Source organism: Sturnus vulgaris, chromosome 7, assembly GCF_052056855.1.
Source record: "Sturnus vulgaris isolate bStuVul1 chromosome 7, bStuVul1.hap1, whole genome shotgun sequence".
In the NCBI taxonomy this organism is placed as follows: domain Eukaryota; kingdom Metazoa; phylum Chordata; class Aves; order Passeriformes; family Sturnidae; genus Sturnus; species Sturnus vulgaris.
Window position 1 is genome coordinate 32,875,289 of NC_142249.1, and position 19,192 is coordinate 32,894,480.

General features: G+C 42.6%; 1 protein-coding gene across 1 annotated transcript; it reads right to left on the reverse strand.

Moving 5' to 3' along the window:
• Positions 1 to 463: 463 nt before the first annotated feature.
• Positions 464 to 17,234, reverse strand: LOC106850473 (protein mono-ADP-ribosyltransferase PARP14-like). Its single transcript, XM_088168333.1, has 19 exons — positions 17,000 to 17,234; positions 16,791 to 16,897; positions 16,671 to 16,704; positions 15,718 to 15,792; positions 14,825 to 15,022; positions 14,380 to 14,664; positions 13,239 to 13,475; positions 10,103 to 12,357; positions 8,984 to 9,214; positions 8,486 to 8,707; positions 7,431 to 7,512; positions 6,345 to 6,494; positions 5,651 to 5,713; positions 4,451 to 4,618; positions 3,397 to 3,615; positions 2,710 to 3,297; positions 2,115 to 2,260; positions 1,406 to 1,580; positions 464 to 1,187 (listed from the first exon to the last, which is right to left on the reverse strand). Exons 1-19 carry the CDS (start codon positions 17,202 to 17,204, stop codon positions 898 to 900), a joined length of 5,730 nt encoding a protein of 1,909 aa, XP_088024459.1. The 5' UTR covers positions 17,205 to 17,234; the 3' UTR covers positions 464 to 897.
• Between the last annotated feature and the right edge of the window lie 1,958 nt (positions 17,235 to 19,192).

Genomic DNA, 19,192 nt, shown 5'->3' on the forward strand with positions numbered 1-19,192 from the left:
TACTAAAAAGCATAGTAAAAAGCAAAAAAGCACAAAGAGGAGGTTCCAATGCTGTTGCAGAAGGAGTGATGGGATGGGTGCCCGAGGTTTATGGCTCTACTGAGACACTTGCAGATTCATGTTGTTTCACACCACCTTCCCTAGAAAAGGTGTCCCTTGGCCACAGTTACCTTACAGTACTCGTTGCTCATTTGGACACACCAACCCAAGGTAAAATTTTAACAGTAACCTAACTATGTAAAGAAAGCATTGGAAGATTTTTTTCTTAATCATACAACTAAGTAAGTCAAACCCAATACATTCAGAGAAGCCAAGGGCTTTTCAAAGTTGGGAGTGCTGCAAAAGCAGCAGGGTTAGTGTATTAAAAATAAGTCAATCCATGTCTGTAATGTCAAGTTCATTGAAGTTTACTGGTTAAAAACCAATGCTAAATGTTCAAAGAGGTTTAGACAAACACATGCCATTAAATACAATCTGGTTCTTTTATTGAAAACTGCTCAGCATAATTCGTTATGAGATTGTCATAGAGTGTAAGAAGGCATCAGAAATGCAACACTGAATGGTCCACGGCTGCATTATCCCTTCCAATTCCCCACTGGTATTAGGAAGGCCCTAACACTGTGTGAAAGGCTGATACAGTACAAAGGCTCACTAGGTAATCTAAAAGAGGATTGCAGTACAATATTGTGCTTGAGTATTAATACATTCAGCTGCTCCAAGTGTAAACAAACTTCAGGGGGATCATAAATTTCCAGAGATTGCTTAAATCAAGACAGAATTTAATTTGACACAAGTCTTTTTTTTTGACACAAGTTATTTTTTTGTGTGTTTTATTACAGGTATTTCTATCCTACATAAAGGCTGAAAGACATGCAGTTGTGGCTGCAATCAAAATACTTACCTAGTAAAAGTGATAAGGTATTCTGGGTAAGCTTGAATGTCATTAAAAATTATGAACATGGATGGCTGGCTCACGTTATCAGTTGAACTATCAAACAGATCTACAGAGTTGCTAACATTTTTTCGTGCTGGAGTAATTGATCCTTTTTTCCCCAGAGAATATTCTCCAACAAGGACTCGGGCCAAGTACATGTACTTCTTCCCATTCACATTTGGTTTAGAGTAGAGGTCGTGGGCAGAATAGTTGGCGTTAACAGCGAAGTATGTTCCATTCCCGTAGTTTGCAGCTGTAGTCAGAAAAGCAAAGGTTTGTGAGTGTTGCAGTAGCAACAATTCCTTATCTGTCACCTTCAGAGCCTGTGAATCTCAGAACAGATCTACTTTGTGCTTGCAATAGGGAGATACAACAAAATAACTTTGCATACAAGGTAGCTCTATATATGGCATGGCAAATCAGTCCTAGCCCTATACAGGAAAACAAGAGTTGTTTTGAAAGTTACATTACCATGCATTCCAGCATAGCTCCGGTTAAATCCATGGTTGTTAATTAAGGGTAATGACTCCTCACTTGTCCCATGAAACAGAAGCCTCTCATTATTTCTGTCACCATTTTTTTTATCCATTTCACACTTTTTTATTTGGTAGTTTTTCCAGAAATATTGGTTCTGTACCCTTTCAATCTGTGAAGTTTGAAAGTAAGACAGAAAGAAAGAAAGTGGGTAGGTTGCTGTCATGAAAAAAATCAGCATATCAATCATTCAATCTGCTTCCAAGATTCCCCTCCTAGCTCCAATGCACATATACCAGATGATGAAATAAGTCAAATCCTTACAAACTTTGTCATGGCAGATAGCAGAAGCCAGCCCAAACCATGAGACAAACACATCCTGGGAAACAATACAGGAGCTTTTCAAAGGTTTCCAGGCCATAGATGTCTGCTGGGCTTGTACAGCAAATGTGGCTAATGTGGGCAAAAAATGTGCTCTGCTACAGCAAAAACCATTCCTTGGAGCTGAAGAAGTGACTGCTCAAGAGCTGCTCCAAATAGCTCAACTGCAGCTTTAAATTGATTAAAGCTAAATAAAGTTAGTGACAGCCAGAAAGACTTGTCTAGCTTTAGAAATCCTGGGGGAATTTCTTTTTCTGTTATTATCAGTATCCTTCATTATTTGCCATCAAGTTATTTATGCTCAGAAATGATAACTTGCTTTTACCTTTTCAATTTTGAATGACTGACAGGTCTGCAGAAATCTTTCTTGCACATCTTTATACTCTTTTGAGTCTGGTTTTAGTTCCACTATTTTGACTCGCTCATTTTCCATAGGGTCCCACGTTGGAGGGAGCACTATTGACTTCTGATCTGCAGAAGAAACACGATCAATCATATTGACCCAAATCCCCTGCTTAAAATTAAACATGACCTGCTACAAATCCTTCTGGAAATCCATACATCTTGCTTATGGATGACTCAGAATGAGGCATCTCCTTCTATTGCAGAGGATCAGTAGTAAATGGAAGACTGTATGGCTCAAGAACAGAAGTGAGCCGAGATATGGAATGACAATTGCTACAAGAAAACTATTGCTAGTAAACCTGTTAAGAACAGCAGAATGCATTACTCTCTTTTCAAAATATTTTAAATAGCTGCAAGGTTCTTTTATTTCCCAATTTGGTTCCTTTCTACATTCTCCAGAAAAGCACAAAGTTCCTAACATATATTTTCAATATTCTCAGCATTCCCTTCTCCTTTCTCTCACTGGATGCAACCAGGTTTTCACATGGGAACATGTGAAAGATGCTTTTACTTACCTTCAGATTTGTCAATACGTATAATGGGTATCTGTCCTCCTTGGGCATCCACAGCAGTCTTACGGTCCACATTCACTGTGTATATTCTCTCACCAATGGTGACTTCAATAGTTTTCTGCTCTCCCTTGTAAGCATTTTCCAAATCCATATTTGTGAGACTGTTGAAGGGCACATAAGAATCCTTTTCAAAATATTTCCATTCAATTAGATTTTGTAAAAGTTTTGCCTCAGTCTCTTTAGCAGCTTTCACCCTGAGGATCATTTTATGAACAGCTAAAGAAGCCAAGCAGACATCTTTTGTAATCCCTGAAATTTCAACAGAGGTACTCTTCAAATAAAGAAAAATTCTAAATTTCTTTTCTAGGTCGTCCAGTTCTTCCCTCTCTTCTTCACCGAAATGAGAGATATACTCGTCTACAATTTCTGTTTGAGATTGTTCTTTTGAAATTGCATTTCTCAGCCACTTTTCAGCTTCTTCCACTTCTCTTTTATCTTCACCACAAATCTGCACAACAGCCAGGTCAATTTTCTTTTCCAAAACCTTTTTAGTTTTTTCTTTTGGGGAATGTTTCTCAGAACTCCAGAGTGCTACATTGAAATACATAAATATTATCATTAATATTAATCTTTTTTTAGCCAGTCCTAAACAGATTAATCTATAACTATACTTAAGTGACATTTACTTACATTTACCCATGTGATATGCCTTGGAAACAAATGATTTGATTCGTGTTGCAGTAGACTTTTCTCTTTTCTGCATGCTTGTTTGGAACACACTCATCAGATATGGCTGAAAGATGACAACTTTAATAGTTTTCACAGATGTAGCAGAATTCTTTTTTGCAAAGTCAGTTACTGCATCTATCATGTTGTCAGCTACCTCAGCTGGATTGCGGCGCGCCGCTCCTGAAAAGAGTTGCAGATATTTTGCTCTAAAAATGCTAATAACTGTTACAGATGATTAAAACATCTTCAAAAGAACAGCTATGAACATACCCACAATCACCTGGATCACGAACAGGTTGAGAATAACATCATTAAGAAAGGTTTGTGTTTATCAGGAAAAGAAAATTGGGGACCACCTTTCCAGCAAGGGAAAAATGGAAGTTTCATTTTGTTGGCTTGGCAACCAAACAGGTTATGATGTAGATGATATGGCTTGGGTAACTAATAGGCCACTGCTGCTCAGTGGCCCAGTAGTCCATTCCTTGCTCAAAATGCAAGCATTGTTTTATTCATGCAAGGGGTTCCCATGTGCATGGGGTGCAGTTCTGGATTCTCTGACTCCAGGGATTTCTACCAAACGAACTTGAAAATAACAAGAGAAAAAAAGGGACAATCTGGGGGTTTTGACAGGTTTGTGTTCCATCAGTATCAACCCTACTTGTGCAGCTGCTGGCTGTTCCATCATCTACTGATTTCAGCAGTGGAGAAGTAGGTCCCTGGCTATTCTCTGATGAGCTGCTCACACATACCAGGCTGCAGGCTCTTCAGTAAGCATAGACATACATTTGAATCCTTGTTAGTAAGGAAGTGCTGGCTTTAGAAAACTCATGCTCTTTCTGTACTAGATCACTGTAATGAATGAAACTTTCATAAGCCTCTAATAACATTTTTAAAGACTGCATATTTCCAAGTATATCTTCATCAAATAATAACCTTTCCAGATAAATCAAACTCATCACTTGAGATCAGCAGAATCACAAAGGCTGACCCCTTTTCAGAAAAGGGAAGCACAGACCTGTTCCAATTGCTGGGAAGGCGACAGAGGTGTACTGCCGCTGTTCACACTCCTGGAGCACCTGGGAAACCAGGGACCTGATATCATCTTGGTGAACAAAATGAATTATATTTTTGCATGGTAGGTTTCCTGCCTGGGTGATGATATATCTGTTGCCAGTTTGCTGGGCTGAAACATAAGTGGGAGAAAATGATCAACAATTATCCCCAATATAGACGTACACTAGTCCTCATTAGGAAATAAGAAATGGTGACAAATATTCCCCAGGATAAGCTTTGTGTCTCCTTCCATAAAGCAAGTAAACCCTTCGCTCAATTTTCACTTCGAAGGCACAAGAACTCAGTTTATTTTTGTAAAATATTTTCCTCCTTTGGCAAATTTAGTGTGTGCCTTAATTGTCAGGTTTGCTCAGTCAACTTGGAGAACTTCATGCAGACTGGCACTCTGTCTTCACACACACACACACACACACAAAAAGCCATCTACCTGCAGGCCACCTAGCCCAAATTACCCTCTTGGCCTGTCCAAGAGAAGCTTGTTTAACTTGGATCTCTTCCAAGAGATCCTTTGGTTGGTCTTCCAAGCTGACCTCCACACCTGCATATTTCCCTTATTTCTGGTGTTTTAAACCACATACTCATCCATCTTTACTCCTCTTTCATTATAGTTGCAGTCCAACAGCTGTATTTGGCCTACAAATAAATGCTTCTTCTGAGGCAGGAACCCAGCATCACACTACTGAAAAGCAGTCACCCAGAGGATGTGGTACTGAGTTACTAGTTAGGCCAACAGCAAGCACCTTCTCACTGAGAAATAACAAAAGGAATTGCAGCTACGCAGTTGTTTCCAGTGAGAGATGGTTTCTCTATTAACATTTTTGCCAGCATCACCCCTTGCTCATGGCTCTGTTTAATGTTGACTCTGTTTTTATCATGGAAATCTATATTGGAATAAGAGGATGCAATAACTAATAGATTTGGATCTATACGCATACTTAGAAGCTGTCTCCTCCTGAAGATTTTTCTTTTCCTTCCCTCATTATATGTTTTACAAATATCATATGAACTGATTAAAAACTAGTTGCTGTAACACAGTGCATAATACAGATGGAACTACAGTAGTCAGTAGTGAGAAAGTATTCTAAAAGATTCCCTGCCATGCATTAACACCTTTGGAAAGGTCAGAAATGTTGTACCATACCTAGTACAGCACATTCATCTTCAACTGCTTTTCCAGCACCATTCAGAATTGCTCTGGAGACACCTTAAATGAGAAGAGCAACATGAATCCACTGTTACTGCTGCTAAAGTCCCATCTGAGGCAGAACTGTATGCCTCACCACATATAAAATAATTCTGATAACATTATATATTATAAATGAAAAACACTGTACCCAAAATTTTAGCTGTATATGCTTTTCAATTCAAATTGATGTTTTGAGTATCTAACAAGTTTCACTACGGTCAAAACCTCATTGAGGTTTGTCTCCTCTAGTCTGAGAGGTGTTCTATAAAAAGATTATATATATATATATATATATAATATTAGTTTCCCTTTCTGCTGTCCTGTAACATAGATTAACAAGTGAATAAAGTTTCAGACACTTCCTTGTTGAACTTCTGTACCCTGAGAGCAAAACTGAAACTACACTGTCAAACAAATGAAAATGTTTAAAGCATCGAAGAAAAATAGATTAATAAGTAACATAGATTAACAAGTGAATAAAGCTTCAGACACTTCCTTGTTGAACTTCTGTACCCTGAGAGCAAAACTGAAACTACACTGTCAAACAAATAAAAAGGTTTAAAGCAATGAAGAAAAATACCTGCTCCTTTTCTTTCCCAGCCATTCCAAGCACACATACTTTTTTCACAAATAATATCAGTTAAAATACCTGCTTTGAGATTGAAGGCTCCGTTTGTTATGTTTACAATGGCATCTCCCTCCTCCTTGGTAATATCACCTTCTGCCACCCGGAACACGAGGGAGCCAATTGTCACTTCAAGCACATTGTGTGCTGAGGTTGAAGAGACAGCAGAAAAAACTGCAGGCAAAGAAACAAAGACCCTGAGCAGAAGGGAGTGATGATGTAAAAGATAAGGCACTTTTTCCTAGGTACAATGCCTACAGAGACCACAGTTTGGCTACAGATTCAGCCAGTGAAAAGGATTGCCTGCCATGATAAATGAAAATCATTCCTTCTTACAGGAGTCTGTACTCAACCTGCACTGATTCCCATAATTTGTACCATTGCAGGATGGCAGGGAAAATGTGTTTTGCTGCACACCTGGTATGCAGACACTACTTAGTGACATTTTACCATTGCAAAATTCCAATGTAAGAGAGCAGCAAACTTTCCAAGTCTCACTCCCTTGCCCCTGTGTCTCGCATAGTTTGAAGAAGTAGAGAACCTGCCTGAAAAAGGTGGAACTTTTTACCCATGTGTTATTTGTAAAATCATAATTAAGTTTACAACATGTAACTCATTTTTCTACAGGCTGCAGTTCCATTAAGATGGATAACACCAAAGACATTTCAGTTTGGTTTTGCTATTCATCTGAACACGTAAAAGATTTAAAGAGTATTTCAAAGAGACCACTTCAACACAGATAACCAGGATCTCACCTGGCTTCCCAGGACAGAGGAAGACACTGACTTGTTCACAGTTTAATCTACTGCTGCAGCAATAAAAGAAAAAGCACTGCTTATGCCCTTGATATGTTATAGCTTCTGCTGTTCCAATTTGCAGGGGTGCTATCCAGGTAAGGAATCACAGCAACACGTGGTTTTTTAGCATCTTTAACAGTATTTCAGACATAACAGATACTTGGCCTGAAAATACTGCCTTCACAGCAGCCACTCAGACTTCAGGAATGACATGCTCATCAGGCAAGTACCTAAATATCCATAATGAATTAATTTCCTGGAATACTTGAAAAAAAAAATCAGTAGACACACAGCTTCTGTGAATAAACCTTACCCAGGCTCTGGTTAGCGTCATTTGGAGGAGGCTTCTGCCCTTTAACAGCTACAGACCTGTTTTCGAGTTCATCTGAAAATTCCTATAGAATGAAATGACAATCAATCCCTGTGGAAATCTTCACACAGTAGAAATAAAGGTTTGAAAAGCAAAGCTAAAAACATTCAGAAAGAGCTGAATGTAAATTATTTCACATCATCTGCCACGATGCTGATGGCAAGTTGTGACAGATGTTGTTCTCAGAGAGAAAGGCACACAAGGATCACAAATACCTGAATCAAAGCCCTAGTTACCATTCCACAGGGATACAGCAGCAGAAGGCATCCTTACAGTCAGTGAGTAGCTCATACTAGCTCAGCTCTTACAGGTAATGCCACCCTTCTCTATGCACAATAACTCAAGCTTTGACACAGTAGCCTTCAAGTTTAGCCTTCCAAAATTCATTAACTCTTGCACAAAGTACAGAAGGCAACAGATGTAGAAAGATTCATCTGGACATCAATTCACAGTGTGACTGCTCTCTTTTGATGTGAAATGAGTAACTTGAGTGTGGATATAGAAAATTTATGCTAATGGGACACTGAAGAGACGGGCATGGAGAATACTTGTATGTTTCTACTGGAGAAGTTTACCAGCACAGCAATCCTAGAACAATGATTCCTCCTAAAAAAACACCAGCACTCCATTAAAAGCACACCTTTTTTCCAAGGGTGCAGGCACTGAAGCAGGAGTTACAGCAAACTTCTCTGACCTAAAGACTGAAGAATTAGGTGAGTTTATGAGATAAAGAGTAATTACACTTTTGTATGTATTATTCCCAGGAAACAGAAAAGGACAGGAAGGGAGCAGGACTGTACTCGATAGGTGGGTGACCATGGGGGATAGAATAAAAAAGAGAACTTTCAGCACAGATGAGAGAGACTGTCAGCAAACCTTTTCTTTAGTTTAAGAACAAGTGCCATGTGGCTTCTTTGGAGATGATCAGATAGCCAAGTATCTGAGACAGACTCACATATCCCATAATATAATAGAGAGAGGAAACCACAGTAACTCACCTGAATATTAGCTGTGTCTTTTGTGTGCAACAGAAAGTGAACTTCTTCAAGAGAATTTATTCTGTTTTTACTACTGAATTCAAACACTTTGTCAAACAATAATTTAGCAACAACAGATCTTGGGAATTCTAAATTCCCTGTCCCAATTGCTGGAAAAGTAATTGATTTCAAAGACAGTTCTTCAGCAATCTCCAGGCATTTTGTGATTATATCACCCAAGACCTGTAAAGCATAATTATTTTTTCAGTTATTGAAGGTCGTTTTTTCCCCAGTATGTGTAATGTAACACTTTCAGCTATCTCTTGGCATTAAAATACAATTAATTCCACACACAAGGAATTCACAAGGAATTTATTAGTCAAAAAGGATTGGCCCACAGTTAAAAAAGAACGAGTCAAACTTTCTCATCTTCTACATTGTCCCCCATTTCAAATGAAAAGTGAACTTTAAACACACTATAAATCCAAGACAAATTCAGGCAAATAAAACCCCTTTTACCTTTGAAGGTGCGTTTTTCTGGGACCACGCAGGTACCACAGCATGAAGCACAACACTGCAAGCCAGATTGTAGCCTTGAGTTTTCAACACAGATCCTTCCTCAGCTCTTCCTCCACCTTCTTTATTCAAGCCTGTCTGAAGCATTGGCCCTGCCCTGCTTAGCAAAGCTTTACCAAGTGGCCCTTTGTCAAGCTGGAGATCTTTGCTAACACTGACGACAACAATGGATGTCTGAAAAACACACAAGCAAAAACTCCACCTTGTAAATATCAAATTTACTAGCTTGTAAATATCAAATTTAAATTTTGCATTGGATAATCAAATACAGCCTGCCTGATGGTTTACAAAGTAAATTTTTTGGGACACCAACCAAAGCGAACAAAGTTTTGGAATAAACCAGAAATTATGCTTAATTCTAATATCATGAGCCTGTCCAAAGAAACACAAAACCGAGTTAACAATTAAATTAATTTCAACCTAATGGGAGAAACATAACAATTCTGCATTCCTTTATTCTTTTGACCTCCATTGGAAAAACATTGTGTAAGTTTGCTCTCAAAGAGAGGCTTGCAGACCAAAATCTGAGTTCACTGAGGTAGACAGGGCCTCCCAAGCATGGCTGGTATAGGGGGACAAGCACACGCTGACCACAAACAAGACTAGGGGTAATCTAATGAGAAAGAAGTCAGAAAAGCAGTAACTTATGCATGAGAGAAATACAAAGGGCAGTGAACGTCGTGTCAAACCCTCTATTTAACTCCTCAGGAAGAGCCTCTATACACATTTTAACATATATTCTGCCCTGGCCAGCTGGAGGAGCTGCATGTACAAGCTGTGGGAGGCACCCACTCCTCAGAGGTTTTGCAGGAAGGGTCCTGGGCAGAGTTGCTTCCAGTATTGGCGATCCCAGTAAAGTATCTATCAGCCAGCTAACAGAAGTTCAGTGCAGGAGGCAACTAGAAATCAATTAATGGCACTGGTTCTCCACAGGAAGTGCAATACCAACTGCATGTTTCATGCCAGTGTTCACCAATGACATTGGTTTCATGTTCATTAGTTTAAAAAAGACACAAAAGAACCCACTTGATATTTCAATAGGAGATAATTTAGAACACTTACTGTAGCATCTTCAATGCTTCCTATTTCCAGCACGATGTTAAGGCCTTCCTGAGTTGTTATGACTGGGAAGTTCTTAATGCGCTTAGTTTTCCTCTGCTTAGGCTGAGGAGCTGTACTGACATGATGAGGTGATCTGTAGGAAGGCAAAGAATCTGGAAACACTTCTTTAAATGCCTTTCTGAAAGCCTGAATGTTATCCCGTGCAAAACCCACGAGATGAACCTCCTTCAAGCTACTGTTCCCCTCGGATTCTTCCAAGGTCTCCTTGATGGAGGATACAATCAAGTAAGTACACACTTCCAGCGGGAAGCCAAAAATCCCTCCACTTATAGCAGGCAGAGCTATGGAACGATGCTTCCATGTTTCAGCCAGGTGTAGACATTTTTTCACAGTCTTTTTTAACAGCCACGTGCACTTCTGTGATTCCTTCTCGTTCCACCTGGGCCCAACAGCGTGAATGACGTTCTTGCAGGGCAGTTTCCCGGCGCCCGTGATCACTGCGCAGCCGGGCTGCAAATTCCCGAGCTTCCTCACCAGCTCATTGCACTCCTGCTGCAGTGCTGGGCCAGCTGCTCGTGACAGGGCGTCAGCAAGGCCACCAATGTGTCTTAGGTCTTCATTAGATGCATTCACCACAACATCAACAGGATGAGTGCACAAGTCAGCTTCATAAAGTGCTATTACAGTTTCACCCATGGTCACCTGCATACAGAGCTTCCCTCTGTTACTGTGTACTTTCTGTTCTTCCAGTTCCTTTTCTGGCTGCTCTTCCAGTAGGATTAAACACTTGAACACTTGTTTTATATGGGGACCCAAAAAGTGTGCCTGCTCTTTTATATATGCCTTGGCTCCTGGCAAGTCAATTACCACACGCTTAAAATGCAGGCCAGACAAAATTTTCTCAAATAAGCTGACTCCCTCCAGCACTTTTGTCTTTGGCCCACTCAAGGATATAACTTCACAGATTTTCTGTGTGACAAAGTCAACTTTCACACCTTTTTCTTGCAAGGGAGCCCAAACATCGACCTTCTCTTTCTCAAAAAACTTTATGAGTGCCATCGGCTTTCCTTCAATGACCCTTCGCACTTGCGTGTTTTCATCTATAAAGTTGGAAAGTTCCTCAAAGGTTTTTGCTACTGCTTCAGAAAGACCAGCAATCATGATCTGAGCCTCTGCCTGAGTGACAGCTACAGCTCCATTAGAGCAGTTTTCCTTGGCTAGCATCTGCCATTCCTCCTTCTGGAGGACTGACTCATCGTCCAAAGTAATACTTTTGTGGTCCAGTTCTTTCTTTATTTCTTCCTCTGCTTTTAGGAGATTTTCAGGATCGCTCCCTCTCAGGATGATCTCTCCTGCACTAAGCTCATAAAAGGCACTAATTTGTTTTGATACAAACAGGCTCTGTGACAGGGTTTCATTATCAATACGCTCTAAAAACTGAAAAATGTAAGGGTGGATATTAATCGTTTTCTTTGCCATTTTGTGTACATGATCAAGTATTTCTCCTTTTACTTTATAAACTTCCTCAGGAACTCCAGATAGGTTAATGCACTTCTGCAAGTAATCATAAGTTATTTGCAGGTCTGGGAACTCCGTACGAAATTTTTCTTCAAGACCAGTAATCTGTAAAATTCCATATTCCCCTGGTTTCACTGTCTTGACTTTCAGTTCAGTTCTTTGCTTTTCTCTTTCAATTTCTCTGGTGGCCTTTTGGATCAGAAGGTTCAGTTCTTGTTCAACCTTCTTCACAATGTCTTTTTCACCTACTAGAACATGTAAATCCTTGGAAATATGTGGGATCATCAGAACTTCATCATGGGGAAAGCTGCTCCTAATGGCTTCCCACACCTCTGTGCTAACTTGACACTGAATTGCTTCATATTTTGATATGCTGTGTGAAAATGCTGTGGAAACTTTTTCTTTCCATGTCTTGGCCAATTGAGATACTGATCTCTTCCGCTCAGAAAAAATAGCTGAAGGATGCAAAGTAACTTTTGGATCTGCACAGTGGGGGTCAGGCCATGCTGGCACACAATTACACTTGGCCATTTCATGATCTATTGCCTCAATTAAGCTACTATCTCCTTGCAAATAACTCCAGATATAGGGATCCAGAGGCAATGTGATTGGATCTGGCTTCTTTATCTGCGGCCCTTCCTTTCCATATAGAGCTGTTTCCAGTGAGGTGTAGTAAGGATAGACAAAGATTGGTGTTTTGTTGAGTGAATGCTTCTTTGCCAGGATATTTGTTACATCTAAAACAAACAAACAACCCCCCAAGTTATAAATGTCAGCACTTAAGATCTTCTCTTTTGGTTATGTTTTTTTTTCATTGTTTGGGGGGTTTTAAACTGTATTTTCTATATAATAATAATGTTTGTTATTTTTAAGAATATTTTTGATTCATTTCCTCCCCTTCCCAGATAGAAAGAATTCAAAATTTTAAAATAGTTATTTATTTTAAATGCCAGAAACTAAGCTGAAGAGAGACAGACAAGCACAACAGCATCCACCTCTGGGAGGAGTGTGCATAATCTCTGTCCTCACTTCTTCTAGATGCTGTACTTGAAGTGCCCAGCTCCATAGCTGTTTGGGCTATTAGTCAGTTCAAACCACAGCTCCTCTGTTTTCCCCCAAAAGACCTTCAACTCCCCTTCATCTCTCCCCTTCACTGCAATGCCTCCAGCTTCTCCCTTATCCTACATTTCTCACAGTCAGTCATCTTTCTGCCATTGACTGGACAACCCACAGCACCTGCTTTCCAGCCAAAAAGCTGCCCAAGGAATTGTCCTGAGACGAGCCAGACAGGACTTGTTGCCATGGGCAGCTGGTGGTCAAGGTGGCAGGTGGGGGGAAGTCCCCTGTTCCCGTGGGGCTGTGAACTCAACCTGCAACCTGAACTCTGTAAGGATCAAGACCTGGGTGAAATAAACTGCCTAGAAAATGAAAACATTCTAAGCCTTATGCCCAGCTGGTCAAAACGGAAGCTTGCCCTCCAGTTAGCATGAGACCTGCAGGCAAAGCACCAGATCTGCCGTTTTACAAGGGCAAAGGAGGCACTTCTCTAGAAAATCCACATTTTGGTCTTTAAATGAGAGGTTCTCAAAGAAATAAGGGCTCTGCATTTCTGCATTACCTTTCTGGTTACCAAATGTAATGATAGCTGCATCTTCATCAGGCAGCAGTTGAACATCTGCCGTTTGTGCACCTCCATACTTCTCATTTTCAAAGTAGATAGTTATGTAGTGACTGGGGGTGTTGGGTGGAATGTTTTCAGCCCGAATACTTTTTGTCTGCTCAAGGCACCGTGCAGTAATGTTTTGTTTCCTTGCTCTGGGGTTTTGATTAAGCTTTTTAGCAAATTCCTCTGCATCTAGAAAGAGAAAGGAGGAGTAAAAAGAAAAGATCAAATGAGGAGCTTGTGTTTCTTCCATTATGTTAGCAGACTACCACTGTGTGCACTGATCAAAGCACTGAGTTACAAAATCAGCTCAGAGCTGCCCACAAAGCTACTTCTTTCCACATATTCAGCATCTGTCACTTACTATTCCCCTCATGATCACAATTGTTGACTACAATGACCACAGCCAGAATCTGCCACTAGTTTACCTACTACTATCACCGGGTTGCTTTAACCCCAGCAGAAAACAAGATCATGTTCATTTTTGGGCTATGGCTATGTACACAACTAATAAGACACAAGTTAACAGTTCAAATTCTCTCCGTTTTATGATAAATACATTCTCATTTTGGCTATTTCCCCCCTGTTATCCTCACAATAAAAGATTGTCAAATCACTTTTTCATCTGTCAAGGAAAAACAATTAAGTTTCCCAAAAGTCTACTTATTTCCTGAAGTCTACACTGAAAATTTGGGACTGGAGCATGACTTGAGAGACAAATCATTTCTAAGGCAGAAAAATCTACACCTTCTCTGAAGGACAGCTTTTAGCAAGGACAGCTTTTACCATCAATCTGTTCTCAGACCAAGCATATCCTTAATTGCTTGCTTTAAGTTATAGTTTGGTTTTAGTCCCACCTGTTGTGTTTACTATCCAAACCAGAGCTAGCTCTCTCTCTGACTTGCAATGGCCTCTATACCTCACAGATAAAGGTCAAGAAATTAACTTTATAGAGTAAATCCTCATTTAAAAGGACACAATATGAGATCAAACCTTAAAAATATGAAAGAAAATACTTCCAGCTTAATATCACTCACACACACGCATGCAAACACGTAGCTAATAAGAAAGAGCTTCAACTCTGACTCCTTCTTACCAGTATTTCCAGTAAAAGTAACTACAGCAGCACATAACTCAGGTATCATTTCCACACTGAAGTCACCATCATCCTCTGACAAGCCACTGACATTCTCTACCAGCATAATTAACATGCAATCTTTTATTGTCTCCTTCACATTTTCCAGCACAACTGCAGTGGGAAGCAGGGATCCTTCAGAGTTCTCCACTTGGCACAATTCCTGGGAAGTCTCCACTTGCCACGGCCTCACAACCAGATCAATTTTATTCAAGTGATGCTTTCTTTGCAAAACTTCTTGGGCATCTACTTCCACAGAAAAACAGAGATGTCACAGCAGAGCAGCATGTTAAACAATAGCAATAATACAGCATTTCTGCTTGGAGCAATGCCCACAGAGAGATCCTGCACCAGCAAAGGCCTGTTTTTAAAGGGGAGCTTAAGCAGTGTAACACCCATAACATACCTTGCTCATCCTGAAAGGTGATGATCACTTGCTCATCTTTTTTGACATAAGCCTCAATGGCTCCCCCACCAGACTTCCTTTTATTTTCAAAGTACATTTCCAATATCTCATCATCTATTTGCTCCCCAAAGGCAGTGGTTACTACTACAGTGGTATTCCTAGAAGTTGCTTTCTCTGCTTCCAATTTCTCACGTGATTCTGAAATAAAAGATCACACCCTAATGCCTTAGGCAAAAGTTAAGAAAAAAACAAGCTTCCCATCTTCCAAGCTTTCACGCTCACAGATCACACTTAAGGTCAGGGAGAAGAGCAGGGTAAGAATCCCAAACAAGTTAAGCATATCACGAGTGGGAGTTGCTGTATCAGCAGTAGGAAGGACATGCTTCAGTTCATCACCAGGCAAGGACAGCAGAAGTAAAAGGTACAAAAGCTTCTCCACCAACACACAATGAGGGGAAACAGTGCTCCCCATTCACAGTTCCAGACACTGCTGTGGGTCACCTGGGGTGTGTATCTGGCGGCTGCCACAGCTGTTCAGGTGTACCTGGGGCACACATCTCCCAGTGCTCTGGCACAGGGTTGTCCCGGCAAGGCTGGCAGCAGCTGGGAATGTCTGGGTAGGGACAGCCTTAGCCAGAACAAAGGCCAGCACCCGCTGCTGTCCCCTAAGGAACTGACCTGTCTGAGGCAGACAGTAAAGTGGGGGCTCTGAAGGGGCTCACAGAAAGGAAAAAATACATTTATTTATTTTAGCCTGGGATCACAATTCCTACACTACATTAGACAAACAACACAAGACAGGAGTGTGACCAGGGCACTGCTGCAGAAGAAGGGTACAAAAAACCAAAGGAGCAAGAATACAATGGTCACCACTGGGTAAGTGACACACTTACCTGTCTTCTCCTGCTGAGTACACACAGGAGTTTCCTTATTCTGGCAGATGGGAAGAGACACCTGGGATTCATTAACTAGAGATAAATGACAATGGTTTCTCAGTTGCTGAGTACTTCAAGAAGAAAATGGACACGTTAATATACACCCAGGAGCTAACACAGCTTGAGTCAAGTTTCATTTGACACTGTCAGAATCACAGACCTCCACAGATTCCTCTTTTTGTATGTTGAATTGGTTATAGAAACACTCTGAGTTCAAGAAGCCTGGGGCATACTGTTAGCCCACAGTCATGCTTCATGAACCACCACGAGCAGGTCCTGCCATGCACTACAGCACTTTCCTCGCACAAAAAACTGCTCTGAACATGAGAAGTGTGTCCGCCCTTGGGAGGGAAGCGCCTTTGAAAAATGAGACTTTTGGAAGAGCCTCTGTCAGGATGTATTTGACTCAGCGTGACTGCTCAACTTCCTAGTTTAGAGCAAGAGGAAATGCAGCTACATTAGAAAACAAAAGACAAAGATAAGATTGACCAAACTGCTTTTCCAGCCTGTGCCTTCAGCCCTCACCTGCACAATCACACCGCTATGCACAAGCAGGTACTTGGAAATAAGAGCTCAGCGAGTCGTGTGTGTATCAGCCCCGTGTATAAGGATTAATTCTGTGTGTACTGATTGTCACATATTGATTAACTGTGTATTGGCCGGATGTGTGTGTCGGTCTGTCCGGTGCCTGGGATGTGGCCCGGGGGCTATACCTTAGGAATTACATCGTGTTTGGGATTCGGGAAGTGAAGGGGAGCGCTGGGGAGGAGAATCAAAGCGCTCCAGCGCCGTTCGCCCGGCCCGGCCGAGCAGGCGGCTCTGCCCGCTTCCCCATCCCCGCTGCCCCGCCGGGCTCCCCGGGCCAGTGCTCGCCAGCCCGGAGCCCCCCGCCGCTCCTGCCCAGCTCCTACCTGGCGCCTGGGTCTCGGCGGCCGGTCCCGCTTCCTGCACGGGAACGAGAGGAGAGCGGTCACCGTGGTGCCTCCCCCGCCCGCCCGGAGCCGCGTCCGCCTCACCTGCGCCGGCCTCACCTGCGCGGGGTCGCCGTCCGCGGGCAGCGCGGTGACCTGCAGCGACAGCCGCCCTCTGGACCCCCACACGAGCTCGTGGACCGGCTGGTGCAGCACCCGCTCCCTCACTGCCAACACAACAGGCACCGGTCAGGGCGATGAGGCCGCCCCCGCCCGCCTGAGCCGCGGGCATCGCCATAAGCGCCCCTCGCCCCGGCCCGGCCGCTCACCCTCGGGGCGGGCGAAGCAGAGGATGATGTGTCCGGTACCGGTCCCGGTGTCGGTGCCGGTCCGCAGCTCACACTCGCCGCCGCCCGAGCGCTTCTGGCTCTGGAAGTAGCAGAGCAGCTTCTTCCTGAGCGCGGGCGGCGGCTCGGCGGGGCCCCAGTCCCCCCGCACTAGCACCGGGAAGGAGCACGGCCGCTGCCCCTCCATGGCCGTCCGACAGCTCCCCTCTTCCCGGCGCTTTCGGTTTCGCTTCTCGGCGGCGAACCCCGCGGTGCCTGGGGCTCCGCCCCGAGCCGGGAACTGGCCGCCTCCTCCGGGCGCATCGGTCCGGCCGGTGGCCCCGGGTCCGGCGCGCCTCCTCACGGGGGCAGGACAGGCTCTCACCGCCCTCGGGGCGCGCCCGGGCTGCGCAGTCCCCTGTGCCTCCACAGAGCCGCACCAGAACCAAGTGTCACAGTGTTTTCAGCCTCTGAACTTATAATGGTTAACCACTGGATAACACTTGCTCTCTCTGCCTTGCCCTTTCAAATGAATTCATGATGCAAAGTAAAATTACCATTTTCATCATTCTTTGCCAGAGAGGCTTCCACAACCAGGAAGGTTGCAATGGGAGTTTACTTCAAACCAACTTGTCAGCTAGCTGAAAAGTTTTCAACTGAGTGCTAAAGACTTGCCCATGCAAAGGTTAGTTTTCAGTTGTGCTGTATATTTCACCCTTGTGGGCAGTAAAATAGCAAATAAATGGAGTTTTCCCCCAGTAACTTCACTGAACGTTCATTGAAGAAATAGATAAATAACCAAATGTCATTAAACATTTTAAGCATCCAGCTAAGCCTACGTATCGTTGGACACTGCTGAGTGACCCATGGAGATGTCTTTGTTTCTTGGTGGGCAACTGATTTATCTGTTATTTCCTAATGCACTGTCCTCCCCACAATTAGCCCAGATATGTGCTTTCCTCCCTTGCTGTAACACTGAAAAAATTACTAACTGTGATTGTAAATTGAGTACTTTTAATCCTAACCTGTACAACTATGATAAGAAAATAAAGGTCTGTACAGCTGGTTAAAGGCTTCAGGAGCTTTCCATGACAGTTACCAGGACTCAGCCTGCAAACTTTGGTACAGACAAAATGGGAGGTGGTGAGTTACCCGATAGGGGTCTGACATCAGTGAACTGGCTTACAGGGACAGAAAGTGAAAGGAGACACCAAAAGTAGCTGAGAAGATTTTATCCTCACCTCTGTCTTGGTCTGGGATAGACTTAATTTTCTTCTTAGTAGCTGGTATGGGGCTGTGTAATGGGGTTAGTATGAGAACAATGTTGACAACACACTGAGGGTTTAGTTGTTGCTAAGGAGTGTTTACCCCAAGGACTTTTCAGTTTCCCATTCTCTGCAAGCAAGCAGATGCACAGGAAGCTGGGAAAGAGCATGGCCAGGACAGGTGACCCAAAGTGGCCAGAGGGATATTCCACACCACAGAGCATCATGCTCAGTACAGAAACTGGGGCCAGTCAGCTGAGGGGGACGATTGCCACTCAGTGACAGGCAGGGCATCAGTCACCGGCTGGTTAACAACTGTACTGTGCATCACTTGTTCCTCGTGGGTTTTATTCTCCCATCTCTCTTATTACAACTATTAGTACTAGTATATTAAATTTTGTTTTAATTAATAAACAGTTCTTATTTCAATGCACAAGGCTGACTTTTCCAATTCTCTGCCCGCCAGGGTTGAGGGGTGAGTGAGTGGCTGTGTGGTGCTGGCTGGGGTTGAAGCACAATGACAGCTTGTTTCCATGTGCAGAAAAGCTCAGTCACTTAGAAACAACTGGAGTGTTGGTATTTTACTGCATGGAAAAGGGAGAGGGGACATGGAATAATGTAAAATACTAAAACAAATACAGTGACACAGAACCAGGGCTGGAAAGACATCCCAACCCACATGGAAACCAAACAGTGCCCACTACTACTACACCTGAAAGCAAAGGCGGCAAAGTTGTACTGCCTATTCACAACGTGGGAATCCTAAATTAAAAAAAAATCAATAGATTTTTAAAAAGGAGGGTGGCATGGAGTCCAAACTGCCCCAAAACACGGTACTGCAGGGAAGCTCCTAAATGAAAAGAAAAATATACAGCCATATGTATTGCAAAAAGGAGGAAAAACCTGTACCAAAGAACGCAGAAATACGTGG

Bases quoted from the DNA above. Each gene is read 5' to 3' on its own strand.
- LOC106850473 (XM_088168333.1), bottom strand. From the start codon at position 17,204: ATGGAGGGGCAGCGGCCGTGCTCCTTCCCGGTGCTAGTGCGGGGGGAC. The intron at 6,495-7,430 runs GTAAGGTTTATT...CTTTGCCTGCAG, and splicing joins TGACGCTAACCAGAGCCTGG to TTTTTTCTGCTGTCTCTTCA. The intron at 5,714-6,344 runs GTATTTTAACTG...TTCTCATTTAAG, and splicing joins AGCCTTCAATCTCAAAGCAG to GTGTCTCCAGAGCAATTCTG.